Source organism: Macaca thibetana, chromosome X, assembly GCF_024542745.1.
Source record: "Macaca thibetana thibetana isolate TM-01 chromosome X, ASM2454274v1, whole genome shotgun sequence".
Lineage (NCBI taxonomy): Eukaryota > Metazoa > Chordata > Mammalia > Primates > Cercopithecidae > Macaca > Macaca thibetana.
This window is the reverse complement of record NC_065598.1, coordinates 39,589,665-39,604,807: the sequence shown is the minus strand read 5'-3', so window position 1 is coordinate 39,604,807 and position 15,143 is coordinate 39,589,665. Positions and strand designations below refer to the sequence as shown.

The following is a 15,143-nucleotide window of genomic DNA, read 5'->3' as shown; positions in this document are numbered from 1 at the left end:
TGCCTTGGCCTCCCAAAGTGGTAGGATTACAGGCGTGAGCCACCGCGCCTGGCCAAAATCTTCAGACTTAATAGATGACTGAATTAATGTATGGGCCTCCAGTCCAAAGGGACCAACGTTTTCCCTGCTTCCAGGATACTAGTTGAGAGGTGAGAAGGCAGGCAGCAAAGGGGTTTGGATAAAGGGAAGGGGAAACAGATCCCCACCCCCTGAAGCCTGTCTTTAACCCTTTCTGCTTGAATGTTAAGGCTGATGGCACGTTGAACTAGTTGGCAGTGTCTTCGGGTACTGCTGCCTTGAAGGAGTGCCCCAGTAACACCCGTGTTGTTCTTCTGCAAAGGTGGATGCGAGCACGGCCCATAGAATCGATGGCCTGGCAGCACTGAGCATGGACCGCACTGGCCTGATCCGAGAAGGGCTCCGGGTCCCCGGAAACATCGTCTATTCTAGCTTGTGTGGACTGGGCTCAGAGAAAGGTCGGGAGGCCGCCACGGGCACCCTAGGTGGCCTTGGGTTTTCTTCGGAAAGAAATCCAGAGATGCAGTTCAAACCGAATACACCCGAGACAGTGGAGGCTTCCGCCGTCTCTGGAAAACCCCCAAATGGCTTCAGTGCTATATACAAAACACCGCCTGGAATACAAAAAAGTGCTGTAGCCACAGCAGAAACACTGGGCTTGGACAGACCTGCCAGCGACAAACAGAGCCCTCTCAACATCAATGGTGCTAGTTATCTGCGGCTGCCCTGGGTCAATCCTTACATGGAGGGTGCCACGCCAGCCATCTACCCTTTCCTCGACTCGCCAAATAAGTATTCACTGAACATGTACAAGGCCTTGCTACCTCAGCAGTCCTACAGCTTGGCCCAGCCGCTGTATTCTCCAGTCTGCACCAACGGGGAGCGCTTTCTCTACCTGCCACCACCTCACTACGTCGGTCCCCACATCCCATCGTCCTTGGCATCGCCCATGAGGCTCTCGACACCTTCGGCCTCCCCAGCCATCCCGCCTCTCGTCCATTGCGCAGACAAAAGCCTCCCGTGGAAGATGGGCGTCAGCCCTGGGAATCCCGTTGATTCCCACGCCTATCCTCACATCCAGAACAGTAAGCAGCCCAGGGTTCCCTCTGCCAAGGCGGTCACCAGTGGCCTGCCGGGGGACACAGCTCTCCTGTTGCCTCCCTCGCCTCGGCCCTCACCCCGAGTCCACCTTCCCACCCAGCCTTCTGCAGACACCTACTCGGAGTTCCACAAGCACTATGCCAGGATCTCCACCTCTCCTTCAGTTGCCCTGTCGAAGCCATACATGACAGTCAGCAGCGAGTTCCCCGCGGCCAGGCTCTCCAACGGCAAGTATCCCAAGGCTCCGGAAGGGGGCGAAGGTGCCCAGCCAGTGCCCGGGCATGCCCGGAAGACAGCGGTTCAAGACAGAAAAGACGGCAGCTCACCTCCACTGTTGGAGAAGCAGACCGTTACCAAAGATGTCACAGATAAGCCACTAGACTTGTCTTCTAAAGTGGTGGATGTAGATGCTTCCAAAGCTGACCACATGAAAAAGATGGCTCCCACAGTCCTGGTTCACAGCAGGGCTGGAAGTGGCTTAGTGCTCTCCGGAAGTGAGATTCCGAAAGAAACACTATCTCCTCCAGGAAATGGTTGTGCTATCTATAGATCTGAAATCATCAGCACTGCTCCCTCATCCTGGGTGGTGCCCGGGCCAAGTCCTAACGAAGAGAACAATGGCAAAAGCATGTCACTGAAAAACAAGGCATTGGACTGGGCAATACCACAGCAGCGGAGTTCATCATGTCCGCGCATGGGCGGCACGGATGCCGTCATTACTAACGTTTCGGGGTCAGTGTCGAGTGCAGGCCGCCCAGCCTCTGCGTCACCCGCCCCCAATGCCAATGCCGATGGCACCAAAACCAGCAGGAGCTCCGTAGACACCACACCATCCGTTATTCAGCACGTGGGCCAGCCCCCGGCCACTCCTGCCAAGCACAGTAGCAGCACCAGCAGCAAGGGCGCCAAAGCCAGCAACCCAGAACCGAGTTTCAAAGCAAACGAGAACGGCCTTCCACCAAGCTCTATATTTCTGTCTCCAAATGAGGCATTCAGGTCCCCACCAATTCCCTACCCCAGGAGTTACCTCCCTTACCCAGCCCCCGAGGGCATTGCCGTAAGTCCCCTCTCTTTACATGGCAAAGGACCTGTCTACCCTCATCCAGTTTTGTTACCCAATGGCAGTCTCTTTCCTGGGCACCTTGCCCCAAAGCCTGGACTGCCCTATGGGCTGCCCACCGGCCGTCCAGAGTTTGTGACCTACCAAGATGCCCTGGGTTTGGGCATGGTGCATCCCATGTTGATACCACACACGCCCATAGAGATCACTAAAGAGGAGAAACCAGAGAGGAGGTCCCGGTCCCATGAGAGAGCACGCTACGAGGACCCAACACTCCGGAATCGGTTTTCCGAGATTTTGGAAACGAGCAGCACCAAGTTACATCCAGACGTCCCCACCGACAAGAACCTAAAGCCAAACCCCAACTGGAATCAAGGGAAGACTGTTGTCAAAAGCGACAAGCTTGTCTACGTAGACCTTCTCCGAGAAGAACCAGATGCTAAAACTGAGACAAACGTGTCCAAACCCAGCTTTGCAGCAGAGAGCGTTGGCCAGAGCGCTGAGCCCCCTAAGCCTTCAGCTGAGCCGGCCCTGCAGCAGCACCGTGATTTCATCGCCCTGAGAGAGGAGTTGGGGCGCATCAGTGACTTCCACGAAACTTACACTTTCAAACAGCCAGTCTTCAGCGTAAGCAAGGACAGTGTTGTGGCAGGTACCAACAAAGAGAACCTAGGGTTGCCAGTCTCGACTCCATTCCTGGAGCCAACTCTGGGGAGCGATGGCCCTGCTGTAACTTTTGGTAAAACCCAGGAGGATCCCAAACCATTTTGTGTGGGCAGTGCCCCACCAAGTGTGGACGTGACCCCCACCTACACCAAAGATGGAGCCGATGAGGCTGAATCAAATGATGGCAAAGTTCTGAAACCGAAGCCATCTAAGCTGGCAAAGAGAATCGCCAACTCAGCGGGTTACGTGGGTGACCGATTCAAATGTGTCACTACCGAACTGTATGCAGATTCCAGTCAGCTCAGCCGGGAGCAGCGGGCATTGCAGGTGAGCCCCCCCCACCTGAATTTCAGTTACTTTACCAGTTGTCAGTTTTTTAATGTGTAAAGAGGACTGGGGGAGTATGGTAGGGCAGGGCACCAGGCAGATTTGGTGAATGAAGCTTGTGGTAATTTGAATGTATGCAATGTGGCCAGTAAGAGAACGTGAGCGGTAGCACTGAGGCGTGTCTGGATGCTTTAAGTTATTCTGTAGATTATAAGGGAACTCCACTCAATTGCTGATAACAGATGTTTTAATTATTGTGAAGGGTATCTAAAGACTGCATGACGTTTACCTATCAATTGCTTTGATTTCTCTGCCTGTAAGATAACAAATATACCTAGAAGTGCTGCTTAGAATGCCTTACTTGATACCTGGTGATGTGTAGCAGCCGCATGTCTGTGGGATTCATGCAAATTTTTCACCAAAAAGAAAGGAAAAAAAAAAAAAGGTTGCTTAAAGGGATACAGTGTGTATTTAATTTGCTAGTGAATTATGGTAGATGTTGTATAGGAATTTCCTTAAGATATTTTACTTTTAATTAAAAGATGAATAAAGCCAAATTGTTTTGCAATGTTAAGAAAAAAATTGGTTTATGCTTATAAAAATGGATGAAGTTATCTAAATGATCCATTGAGTGCCCATTTTAATTACATAGATGGAAGGATTACAAGAGGACAGTATTTTATGTCTACCCGCTGCTTACTGTGAGGTCAGTTCTTCAAATTTTTATTACTAGAATCTTACATAAACCTTTTGAGTTAAATTTCATTTCCAAATATACAAAGGGAAGTTTGTGGGCCATGGTCGTCTTTATTCATTGTGTATTTTGTTTCTTTTCTGTTGTGTTTTTTGTTTTGTTTTCTTTGCGTTGTGTTTTCGTTTTGTTTTATTTACCTTCAAAAGAGAATGTCTGTCTGTATGCAATAGTGTATGTGTGGATATACATACACACCGCATATATATCTATATACACATGACTTTATGAATAAAGAATGTGTGACTACTTACATATAGATACTCTTAAGTTTTATCTGTTAAACTTTAAAATATCTGAGTTACATCTCATAAATTGTGGTTGGTTTTGGGCACTTTTCTTTGAAAATACTTTCCTTTAAGATAAGGCAAATGAAATAGCTTTTATGGTAAGGTGTTGTTTTTTTTTTTTTTTCCCATCTCCATTCTCTTTCTAGCGTGCAATGATGCGCTTCTCAGAGTTGGAGATGAAAGAAAGAGAAGGTGGCCACCCAGCAACCAAAGACTCCGAGATGTGCAAATTCAGCCCAGCCGACTGGGAAAGGTTGAAAGGAAATCAGGACAAAAAGCCAAAGTCGGTCGCCCTGGAGGAGGCCATTGCCGACCAGAACGAAAGTGAGAGATGTAAGTAAACCCGAGCAGTTTGCTGTGTTGGCGTCTACTCGGAGAAATGGGCTGCTTTTGCCATGCATGGAGTGAAGGGCCGACTGTCCTTATGAATGGTGGCAACCAGAAATGAGGCGTCTGTGAAAGACAGTTTCCTGGGACACATCTTTTTTTCCAAAGAAGCACTGGTTCTAGAGCTGATAACAGTCCAATGTAACACAATGTAGCAGAGGTATGACAGTAGCAAATTTGGTACAGGGACAGGTTGTATTTTGTAGCAGTGGAATGACACTTCCCAGCCATCTCCTGCCCCACCCCTGTGGTGACAGTCTGATGTGGAATGGAGAGTCCTTATATTCTCCCTCCAAAGGCATAGATGTTGTTGAAGTAGAATGAACATGGTGAAGTCACCATAAAGAAGAGCATGATGATTTACCATAGGGGGTGGGGGAGAATTGGAGAATTGGCCACAGAATCCAAGACAGCCTGGCATGCATTAGGGGGCTCTTCTCACCAGACAGAGGGCAACTTGCATTTTGGAGGGGAAGTGATGTGAAGAGAAAGCTAGTATCTTCCTCAGGACACTCCCTTTGGTTCTTACAGCAGGTCCCGTCCCCACCGCTCCCCCAACCAACAGGGTTGACTTTGGGATTTGCCCAGGAGTCTTCCAGGGTGGTAAGGTGTGTCGGTAGCAAGTGGAGAAGGTCTTCCTCTTTCTTTTTTAAATGTGCAAGCTTGAAGCTTTAGGTCTGTTTGCAACATGAGAAACCTCATTGGGCGAAGGGGAATTAGGGTGTCTGGGTGAACTAACTGGAGGAGTGGGTGCAAAGTCCTCCTGAGACAGGACACTTGAAAGTGTTGGGTATGTTTGAGAGCTCCCCACCATGGGCCATCGGAGGTTTGACATTCACAACGCAGTTCATTGGTGCCCGACACAGTTTGGGAAGAATGTGTGATCAGGGAGAGTGTGCTTCTTGCTACTTGGAGCACACACCCCTCCCTCCACTTCCAGCTCATCCCTGGGAGCAGACTAAGGCCACCTGCCAGGATCCTGGGTAAGCTAAACCAGGACTGATTTGTTGTAAGTCATTGCTGAAGAAGGTAGTTTCTGTTGCTAGTAGGTGGTGGCCTTACTCAAGTGACAGGGACTCAATGTACCTGAAGTTGTTCACTCTTCCTCGAAGGGTGGCTACAGGGCGGCGGGAAGTCCAAGCCACTCTTGGGTGAAGTGGCAAAGAAAGCCTTGCCCCTCCCTGATGATTGCTGCCAACTCGCAGCCCCCCTTCTGAGTTGCCTCAACACCAGCTCTTGGGAAGGTTGTCAGAGGGACCTGGGAGAAGTGGGCAAGGCCGAGTTGAGGGGGAAGGTGCTTCTAAGAGAGGGAATGCCATACATGAGAATCCCTCTTTGTTCTGAGTAGATGGCTGGGGGCCTGGAGGAAGGGACAGGAACTTAGCCAGCTTCCAGCCTTCTTGCCCTTGCTCTGGTTTTTGAGTAACGTGGCCAGACCCTCCATTCACATCTGAGTAACTCGGTGTGGCTAATGGGGAGCAGGGCTCGAGCCCCACATGATTTAGAAAGGCCTCCCTTTCCCCTTCTGTAAGTCCCTCCAAGCTTCATACCAACAGGCTGGTTCTTGGAGCACCCTGGGCCTCGCAAGCCATAAGTCACCACGTAGTGCTCCTCAGGTAATGAGCCATGGCAGGGAGAGCAGAAAAAGGGGTGGGGGAGGGTGAAGGCTCCTTTTTAAATACTGGGGCCAAGGAAGAGCTGGGGCACCATTGGTTTGTGGTTGATCGAGAGGAGAAACCTAGAGGAAACATTGTCCTTGCTGCTGCCACTGCCATCTCATCCAGGGGACAGCAGGCGCTGGATCCGTTCAGCTGCAAATTCACTGAGCCGTCTCGGCCATCACGTCTCTCGTGGGTGTCATTGTGGCCCAGAGCCAAGCTGTGAGCATATGGAAACTGGGGTGGGGATTTGGGGCAGGCAGGGGTCACAAAGAGGGTAGAGGATGCCACCCCAAAGCCTCTCCCTTCCACTCCTGCAGCATCAGTAGCTTCTGAGATGGCAGGTGCTGCCTGTATGGCCTCAGCTGCCTGCATGTGGGTGCATCTTGTTGGGAGGGCTTGTTTAGGAAAACTGAATTAACTGGACAACACCGTGGTTAGGATTTTCATTGACTCTTAGTGATAGTATGGGTCGCTGAATTTTTCATTCAGAAATTGAAGGTTCATTAATAGGAATGATCAGTGGCATTTTGAAGACGGGGTAGGGAACACAGAGGTGTTGGGCTCTTCCTTTTTTTTTTTTTTTTTTTTTTTTTTTTTTTTTTTGGTTTTTTGGTTTTTCAGTTTTATTATTTTTACTGATTGATTTACTTTTGTTGATACATATTAGATGTGCATATTAGCCCTTCCTTCTTGAATTTGGGTGTCTGTCTCCCTTGGCAGCTACTTGACTTGTGTGGACCTAGGACTCACTCAGTGGCAATGCCTGAGTGGGAGCTGGAGAAAGCATTGAGTGAAAATGAAAGGGTTTCATGGGACTTCTTGGCTCAGGAAACTTCTCTTCCAGGACAGCAACCCCTATGTACTTTGTAAACTACTTTGAGTTTGGGCAGACAGATGACTACCAATGCCTGTGCTGGAGAGGGTAGAAGTTATAATATGGTTGGCCTCTGTTGGAGGTGATGTTACCTGCGAGGGAATAGATGTCATGGGCAGTCCTCAAAAATTTCAGTCCTCTGCCATCTTGTTTAGGGCTTACTGGGCATGGTTATAACAGTGGTGAAGTTGCTTTGTTGCCACGGTGACTTGTAAATGTTGCCATGGCGATGCTTCTATGAGGTATTGCAATGGCATAGCCATGGTAAATTATGGGATATATGTGCTGTGTCTTACAAGACCATGATGCAGGGAGCAAGTGGTAGACGGTATAGGACTCAACTGTGTTCACATCTGCCTAGATCTCATGACCAAAGGCACATGGCGTTCCACTCATAGAAGGGCTGTAAGTAACTGCAGTGGAAGAGGACCCTGATGGTTAGGACCCCTATCTATCCCTCCATCTCTGTCTATCCACCCATCTCCTTTGCCCTCAAGAGTAATTTCTGTGGGTACTGGTAAGAATAGCCCCATTTGAGGGAGGTCCAAGTGAAGTGTACAGGAAAGTGACATGATGGGCCCCCATAGCTGTTTGCCACGCATATCTTTGGCAGTCAAGGTGGGTGTTCTTCAGGATTATTACTGGCCCATGGAGGGAAACCCTAGCATAAGGTTTGGGGGCCTTCACTGAGCGGAATTGGGATGTTTGCATTGAGAGGCTCAGGGGTTGGAGGAAGGAAAATAGGCCTTGTTTGCAGAAAGATCCTCTTGAGAGCGGACAAGAAGCATCTACACTGTGTGTGAGCAGGCATGATTGCAGTGAACCCCAGATGCAGCAGTGGAGAGCTCCTGATAATAGTTCTGGACTATTCAGGAGGCAAAAGGGGGCCCTCTCTGGCTGAATGGGGAATGGTGGGGACTTGGAGGAAGCATGTGTGTTTCACATCCCTTGTCCTAGCCTGCTGGCCTCCCATGAATAGGGAGCAGAAGGTGGTGTGTGCAGGGGAGCCCTCCCCACCCGCACTGGGCAGCTTTTCTAGATGGGAAGCCCCAGAGAAGACAGATGGCAAGACCTCCCCATGTCAATGGGGGTGCTCCCTAGCAGAGCAACTAGGTCCCCAGTCAGTCACTGCCTGTTGATGCCAGTCTGTGAAATAAGTGATCACATGTCTTCTAGGTGGTTTTCTGTGGACAAAATATACTGGTAGTTTGGGCACAAGGCCAGGTAGGTGAAATATAAACTCATTTCACTATTAGGAAGTTTGCAGTGAAGGTCAAAACTCCAATGGAAAACTTTCTCCCTGAGAAAGATGCCTTAGACTTGGTTGAGATTGTTACAAATACAGGTGGCTGTGTGAGACCTGGAGTTCAAATGGAAGCTGTGGAAGTCAAATCCAAAGCACTAGGGTTGAGAGATTCTTAATCTGATGGGGGTTTGATGGGGGGTGTCTCTGGGAAGGGTGCCAAGACAGGGCAGTTCATTCTGGGTGGGGCCCCACACTGGCTAAGCTGCTGCCTCATTTTGACCCAGGAAGGCATGGTGACGTTACCCAGTCATTTCTGCTTTCAAACCACTTGGCTCGAACCGTCTCTCCTACCTAGAGGGAGGGGAAATGAGTACACTTTAAAAGTCTAAAAGTACACTTTTAACCTTGACATGTGGCGCTTCGTAACGCAGTCTTTACATTTTTACATTGTACCCCCAGTTCCTCCCACAAGGCTTTCAGGGGCGGCTGATTGACCCCAGAAAGTCAAATGGTATATAACTAGGACAGTCAGTTCACGTCTTAAACTTTCATAAATATCAGGGCTAAAAATCAAGCTGGTCTGGGGATCTTAGCGTAGCGTCCTTTTGTAAGTAATTTCTCCAGCCTTACCCTCTGCCCTGCCGCACCGTGTTTATGAAGCCCACCGGGGGAGGTGGCTTGCAGTAATAGTCCCACTTTACAACTCAAGGGGGCCAAACTGTAAAGTGACGCTGTTACTGCCAGAGTGGTTAAGAGACAGAGCAGCCCACACTCTTTGCATCCCCAGGCCAGGCTGAGCGCAGCAGTCACCACTTCTGCATAGTGTAAGGTTTGGGCAGCTTGTGTGTTTTCTTCTGCTGCTGCTGTGACAGAATACCACCTTGGCCAGGTTTTTGGGTGTCCATCCAGTGCCGGTTGTACCTACAGAGACCTGGGGTGGTATTCCGTGGTGGAGGCTTGGATGCCGAGTCCCAGGCCCAGCCATCCCTGTCCATACAGTGCTCTGTCGTGAGTGAGGATGAGGAGGAACGGTTGGGGACATTCTACCATTCCTTTGCAAGAATAGATGCAGCCCCATCTGTTCCCCCTTAGAACACCCTTGAAGAGGAGGTGAATGGGTCCTCACACCATTGAGAGCACAGGCTAGCCAACAACCCCAGTAAAGCTCACCCCCACAGCTGACTGCCGTGAACCGCTGGGAATGCCCCCGAGAGAAGCGGGTGAGCGGGGCTGGTCAGGAGTGGGAGTAATATTTGAAGTGGGTTGGGGAGAGGAAGAATGAGATCAGCGGATGAGGTGTGTGCTTATTTCATCTAGAAATTGACTTGTGTGCCTAGCTCAGAGTTACCAAGACACCAGACTCATAACCCTGGTGATGAGAGGGATCATTTCAGCGGGCCAAGGGCTGACACCTTAACCTCGCAGTGGTCATTAAGTAGTTATCGTTTATATTCATTGTGTATTAGAAAACTTGTGACCAGCAAAGCAGTTAATGAGCTATTTCTTGGGCTAGAGCAAAAGTAGGAAGTGATGTTGGGCTGAGGTGATTCAAGGAAAAGCCCCACGGCCCGTGATAGGCCAAGCACAGGGGTCCTGGAATGAGCGGTTTTGCAGGCGCTGGCCTGGCATGGGAAAGACACACCAACAATGAGGGGATGTCTGTAGATGCTTGCTCGTGACAGAGGGTGTGAAGAGGAGTGTCAGCTGGGATGGCCAGCATCCCCAAGGGGGTTCCCCTGTGTTGGACAGGAAATGAGAACAACCCAACCCATTGGTTTCACATCTGTGCATCCAGCAAATCGAGTTCTTTGAAGTTTTCTCTGAACTCGTGTATGTGTTAGGAAACCTTGCCTTTGGCTTTGCCAGGCCCCTCTTCCCAGCAGCCTAGGTCTGCCGGGATTCGCTGCCTCCCTCTGGCCTGGACTGTAGGCCCAGAGCCCCCCAGGAGTGAGGATCACTGCTGCCCATCAAGGACCTAGGCCTTCTTTCAACACTCTTGTCTCCTGTCCCTCTTCATCTCCCCGGTTGGCCTAGGTGAATATTGGTGTTATCCCTTTGATAGATGACATTTTGGGGATATTTGGTCGTTTTTATCCCATCAGCCTGCCATTTGTTTCAAAATAATGACCTCAGTAGATGTTCCCATGAAGATTTTTAGGTCAGCCCCAGCTTGGTTGCATCTTCTGCTAAAAGGACTATAGTGCTTTAAAAAACGTAGCGTTGACGCCCCATCTTTCTTGGTTCCCTCTTGCCCCCAACCATAAGAAGGGAGAAGGAGAAAGTCACGAGTGTGACATGCATCTCACTCTGCTTTACTTGTGTTCAATGTACCCTTCCTCTGGAAAATTCTGTTTCTGAGGGTTTTGTGCTATGTGTGAGGACACCAGTCTCCAAAGAAGCAGCTGTCAATAGCCGATTACCTTGGGCACGGTGGTCCCACGTGCTCCCCAAATCCTGCCTTCTCATGGCGACCTTCGGGCTTCATTAATGCCCTCTTGTCTCCCCTCCCCCAGGCGAGTATAGTGTTGGAAACAAGCACCACGATCCTTTTGAAGCCCCAGAGGACAAAGATCTTTCTGCGGAGAAGTACTTTGTGGAGAGGCAGCCCGTGAGCGAGCCTCCCACAGACCAGGTGGCCTCGGACATGCCGCGCAGCCCCACCCTCCGGGTGGACAGGAAACGCAAAGTCTCAGGTGACAGCAGCCACACTGAGACCACTGCGGAGGAGGTGCCAGAGGACCCTCTGCTGAAAGCCAAACGCCGACGAGTCTCTAAAGGTGAGCCCTGTCCGCTTCGCCCGCCTACTGGGGGGTGGGCCTGTGCATGCGGCCACAGTGGATGGACAGGAGATGTGGATGTGCGGCGCGCTGCCCCTGTAGACAGAATCGGTGAGGGGAAGCCGTGGGCCGCAGCAGTGGAGCGGACCTCTCCATTCCCACACTGCCTCGTGAGATTCCCACCCTGGAGACCCCGGGGGGGAGCCACCCACACCTCCCCTCCCCCAAAGCCAGAACCCGATGGCCAAAGACTATCAGGCCCCCTCCCAAAAGCAGAGACCAGTGACCACACACCCCCTCCCCCACCCTATTAGTGATGCGTAAGACAGTTTGTTCCCCCCAGGGGGCTTTTTGATTAATTTGTAGTTATTTCTCCATTAGATGACTGGCCTGAGAGGGAAATGACAAACAGTTCCTCTAACCACTTAGAAGACCCACATTATAGTGAGCTGACCAACCTGAAGGTGTGCATTGAATTAACAGGGCTCCATCCTAAAAAACAACGCCACTTGCTGCACCTTAGAGAACGGTGGGAGCAGCAGGTGTCAGCAGCAGACGGCAAACCTGGCCGGCAAAGCAGGAAGGAAGTGACCCAGGCCACTCAGCCTGAGGCCATTCCTCAGGGGACTAACATCACTGAAGAGAAACCTGGCAGGAAAAGGGCAGAGGCCAAAGGCAACAGAAGCTGGTCGGAAGAGGCTCTCAAACCCAGTGACAATGAACAAGGTATGCAGGGGCCACCCCTTGAGTGTTCACCCTGCTCCTGGAGGGTGGGTCATCCACTCTCTGTAGGAATGGGCTTTTGAGGGGACCTTAGAAGGCCACAGCAATTGACTTCAAGGAGGATGTGGCAGGCAGGGAGTTCTCTCTTGATGTCCTTGCCTGTGGTTGCACAGGAAGGAAGTCTAAGCACCCTCATTCCAGCCTCAGGCTGTCTCCAGTCTCTGGGTCCTGAGCACCCAGACCCAGTGGGTAGGGGTCAGGAGAGCAGGAAGAGCTGGCTTCTATCCTCTCTTCCAGGCCCTTTGAAGCAACTTGCCACTTGGCGTTTTGTGGGTTAACTTAGGTGCCGTTTGAATGTGGTATAATTAAAACATTAATGCTTTGAAAACATAATTGGTATATCTTTAAAAACTGAAGCTGCTCCAGTGATCAGTGTTAACAATGGGCTTTTCTTCCTGCACTGGCTACAACTGTGTAACGCCCGCTTCTTCTCCTGTCTCTCACCCACCCGCCACCCCATCACCCCCTCCGTATTTAGGCTTGCCTATGTTCTCCGGCTCTCCGCCCATGAAGAGTCTTTCATCCACCAGTGCAGGCGGCAAAAAGCAGGCTCAGCCAAGCTGCGCACCAGCCTCCAGGCCGCCTGCCAAACAGCAGAAAATTAAAGAAAACCAGAAGACAGATGTGCTGTGTGCAGACGAAGAAGAGGATTGCCAGGCTGCCTCCCTGCTGCAGAAATACACCGACAACAGTGAGAAGCCATCCGGGAAGAGACTGTGCAAAACCAAACACTTGATCCCTCAGGAGCCCAGGCGGGGATTGCCACTGACAGGGGAATACTACGTGGAGAATGCCGATGGCAAGGTACCTCTTGACCCCGGCTTCCCTCTAGGGCCTGTGCAAGCACATCCCCGCCTGCCTGCCTGCTTCCCAGCTTGTGGGGACAAAGCTTTCCTTTTCCTGGACTCCTCCCCCATACCACACGTCACTCCCCTGTCCTAGAAGAGCATGTCTTCTGGGTGGCAGTGAAGTTTCAGACTAGTAAGAATGAAACCCCTTCCCCCAAACCCTCCTTTGGCAGGCACCCCCCACCCACCAAAAAAGATAAGGAGTAAAGTGCCTCTCTCCACGCAGGTTTGTCACGTGGAGGGGAGGAGGGGAAGCAGCGGCTGTTAGAAGGACATGGGCTTAACCGTGTGCGCTGCCTGGTTTTATGATAGGTGACTGTCCGGAGATTCAGAAAGCGGCCGGAGCCCAGTTCGGACTATGATCTGTCACCAGCCAAGCAGGAGCCAAAGCCTTTCGACCGCTTGCAGCAACTGCTACCGGCCTCCCAGTCTACACAGCTGCCATGCTCAAGTTCCCCTCAGGAGACCACCCAGTCTCGCCCGATGCCACCAGAAGCACGGAGACTTATTGTCAATAAGAACGCTGGCGAGACCCTTCTGCAGCGGGCAGCCAGGCTTGGCTATGAGGTGTGTCCCTGTGGGCGCTCCCCGGGGCTATGGGCTGGGGGGCGGGGCCCGCGGGCTGCGGTGGTCAAGGGGAGGGACACGGAGAGCAGAGCTCAGCCCCCTCCGCATTAGGGGGCAGGGCCGGTGCTCCAGCAGGATGTTTGTGTTAGCCCCACTCTCGCTGCTGTCTCTTTGGTGGCTTGTTCAGTCGCGGTGTGGAAAGAAAGGCCTCTCTGATGTTCAGTTCGTGTTCAGGCAGGTAGGCTGCTGCTGCATCCTCCAGTCTCGCTCACTTATCTCTGATATAAAATCTGACACAACCCAGGGCTTGGCGACTGGGGGAATTTTAATGAGCCCTTTTGGATTCTGATTAGCAAGGGGGAGAGAAGTTACTAGCTCTATCTTGGACTGTTTGTACTGTTTCAGGTGGAGGGTTGGCCGTGTAGGGGGAGTAGGCAGGAAGTAGCTGTGCAGGTCACAGAGATGGGGGGGTGGGGCAGACCTAAGGTCTCTTTCTGATAGAGGGGGTACAGTAGCCTCAGGGCTGAGGGCTCTGGAGGAGGGACTGAGACTTTTCCCTCAACTCACTGCTTCTCCCCAGGCCCCGTGCCCATCCTCCTCCCAGCGTGGTCCATGACAATGACAGCTTACATTAACAGAGCCCCTAAGATCCAGAGTAACTCATTTCACCTTTTCATCGTCTGTGTGTGGTGGTAACTAATATTATTCCCGCTTGCAGATGAGGAAACTGAGTCCCAGAGATGTTACATGATTTGAACAGATAATCCAGCCGCCTGCCTCCAAAACCCAGTCTCCCCCCATCCCGCCAAACTCGGCTCCTCTCCAGGACTGGCTCCCATTGGAATCACGCTTTTCACAGTTCAAAACCTACGTCTGCCCCTGTGCATCTCCCCACCACACACTTGTCAGTTGAGATTGTGATGTAATAGCCCACAAGGCAAAGACTTTTTTTTTATGCTGGCGTCAGCTCTCTAGGAGTCGTGGTAAAAATAAAATGCGGTTCCGCAGGCTGAGTGTGAAGTGTGGAGAAGCACTCGGGCGACAGGATCCATGCCGGCCCATGCTCAGCTGTGGGCTCCCGGAATTCAGCCAGAGCCCAGGCTCGCGCACCTTAACCAGGCTGCAGTCTGCTGTGCCTTGAGCCTTTCCTGATGGGGTGACCCAGCTGCCAGTCTCCCTTTGACCCAGAGCCCACTCTGGGGCATGATTGTGTGGGTGGGAACTGGGATGCCGGCTCACACCTGTGGGATGGTCCTTTGAAGCACTAGCTGGGTATTTTTGGTTGTATGTGCCTTTGTCTGTTCATACCAACTTGTTTCTTTTTGGTATCTCTGGATTGTCTTTGAGAGAACTCTTTAGAAGGATTTGGAAATTAGCTCAGTTACTTGCAGATTAAACCCAAGTGGCAGCCAGTTGTTTTTGCATAAGCTGAGAGCAGCAGCACCTATGAGGACAGGGTAGATGCAGCGTGCCAGGCAGGGCCACTCATTCCTACACATGGTTGAGAAAATGGACTTGTGCTTCCAGCAAACACCAGAGGTAAGGGAGGGCTCCAGGGCAGCAAACTCGCTGACCATGGGTGGTGCTGTGGGGGCGGTAGGGCTCCTGGCCTGGTCTTTGATCTTGGCTTCATTTCTGCCAGTCTCACCTTTCTGAGCCCAGATGCTTCAAGAGACCCTTGTGGGTGCTCTAAGGAACAGTTTCCATTTTGGTGGTTTTCCTATGGCAGGTGGGTCTGAGGCCTGGACTAAGGAACACTGATCCATGCTTTCTTAGGCTACCAGGCC

General features: G+C 51.3%; 1 protein-coding gene across 11 annotated transcripts in view; it reads left to right on the top strand.

The window, feature by feature from the left end:
• The window catches only part of BCOR (BCL6 corepressor), a 130,494-nt gene that overhangs the window by 103,642 nt on the left and 11,709 nt on the right, over positions 1 to 15,143 (top strand). For 4 of the 11 annotated variants that reach the window (XM_050775165.1, XM_050775167.1, XM_050775166.1 and 1 more), the window contains exons 4-10: positions 341 to 3,172; positions 3,825 to 3,878; positions 4,360 to 4,546; positions 10,895 to 11,158; positions 11,540 to 11,884; positions 12,420 to 12,745; positions 13,102 to 13,356. In XM_050775165.1, coding sequence (XP_050631122.1) covers positions 341 to 3,172; positions 3,825 to 3,878; positions 4,360 to 4,546; positions 10,895 to 11,158; positions 11,540 to 11,884; positions 12,420 to 12,745; positions 13,102 to 13,356 — 4,263 coding nt within the window. The remainder of the gene's footprint in view (positions 1 to 340; positions 3,173 to 3,824; positions 3,879 to 4,359; positions 4,547 to 10,894; positions 11,159 to 11,539; positions 11,885 to 12,419; positions 12,746 to 13,101; positions 13,357 to 15,143) is intronic. The other 7 variants (XM_050775171.1, XM_050775170.1, XM_050775173.1 and 4 more) reach the window with 3 other exon arrangements.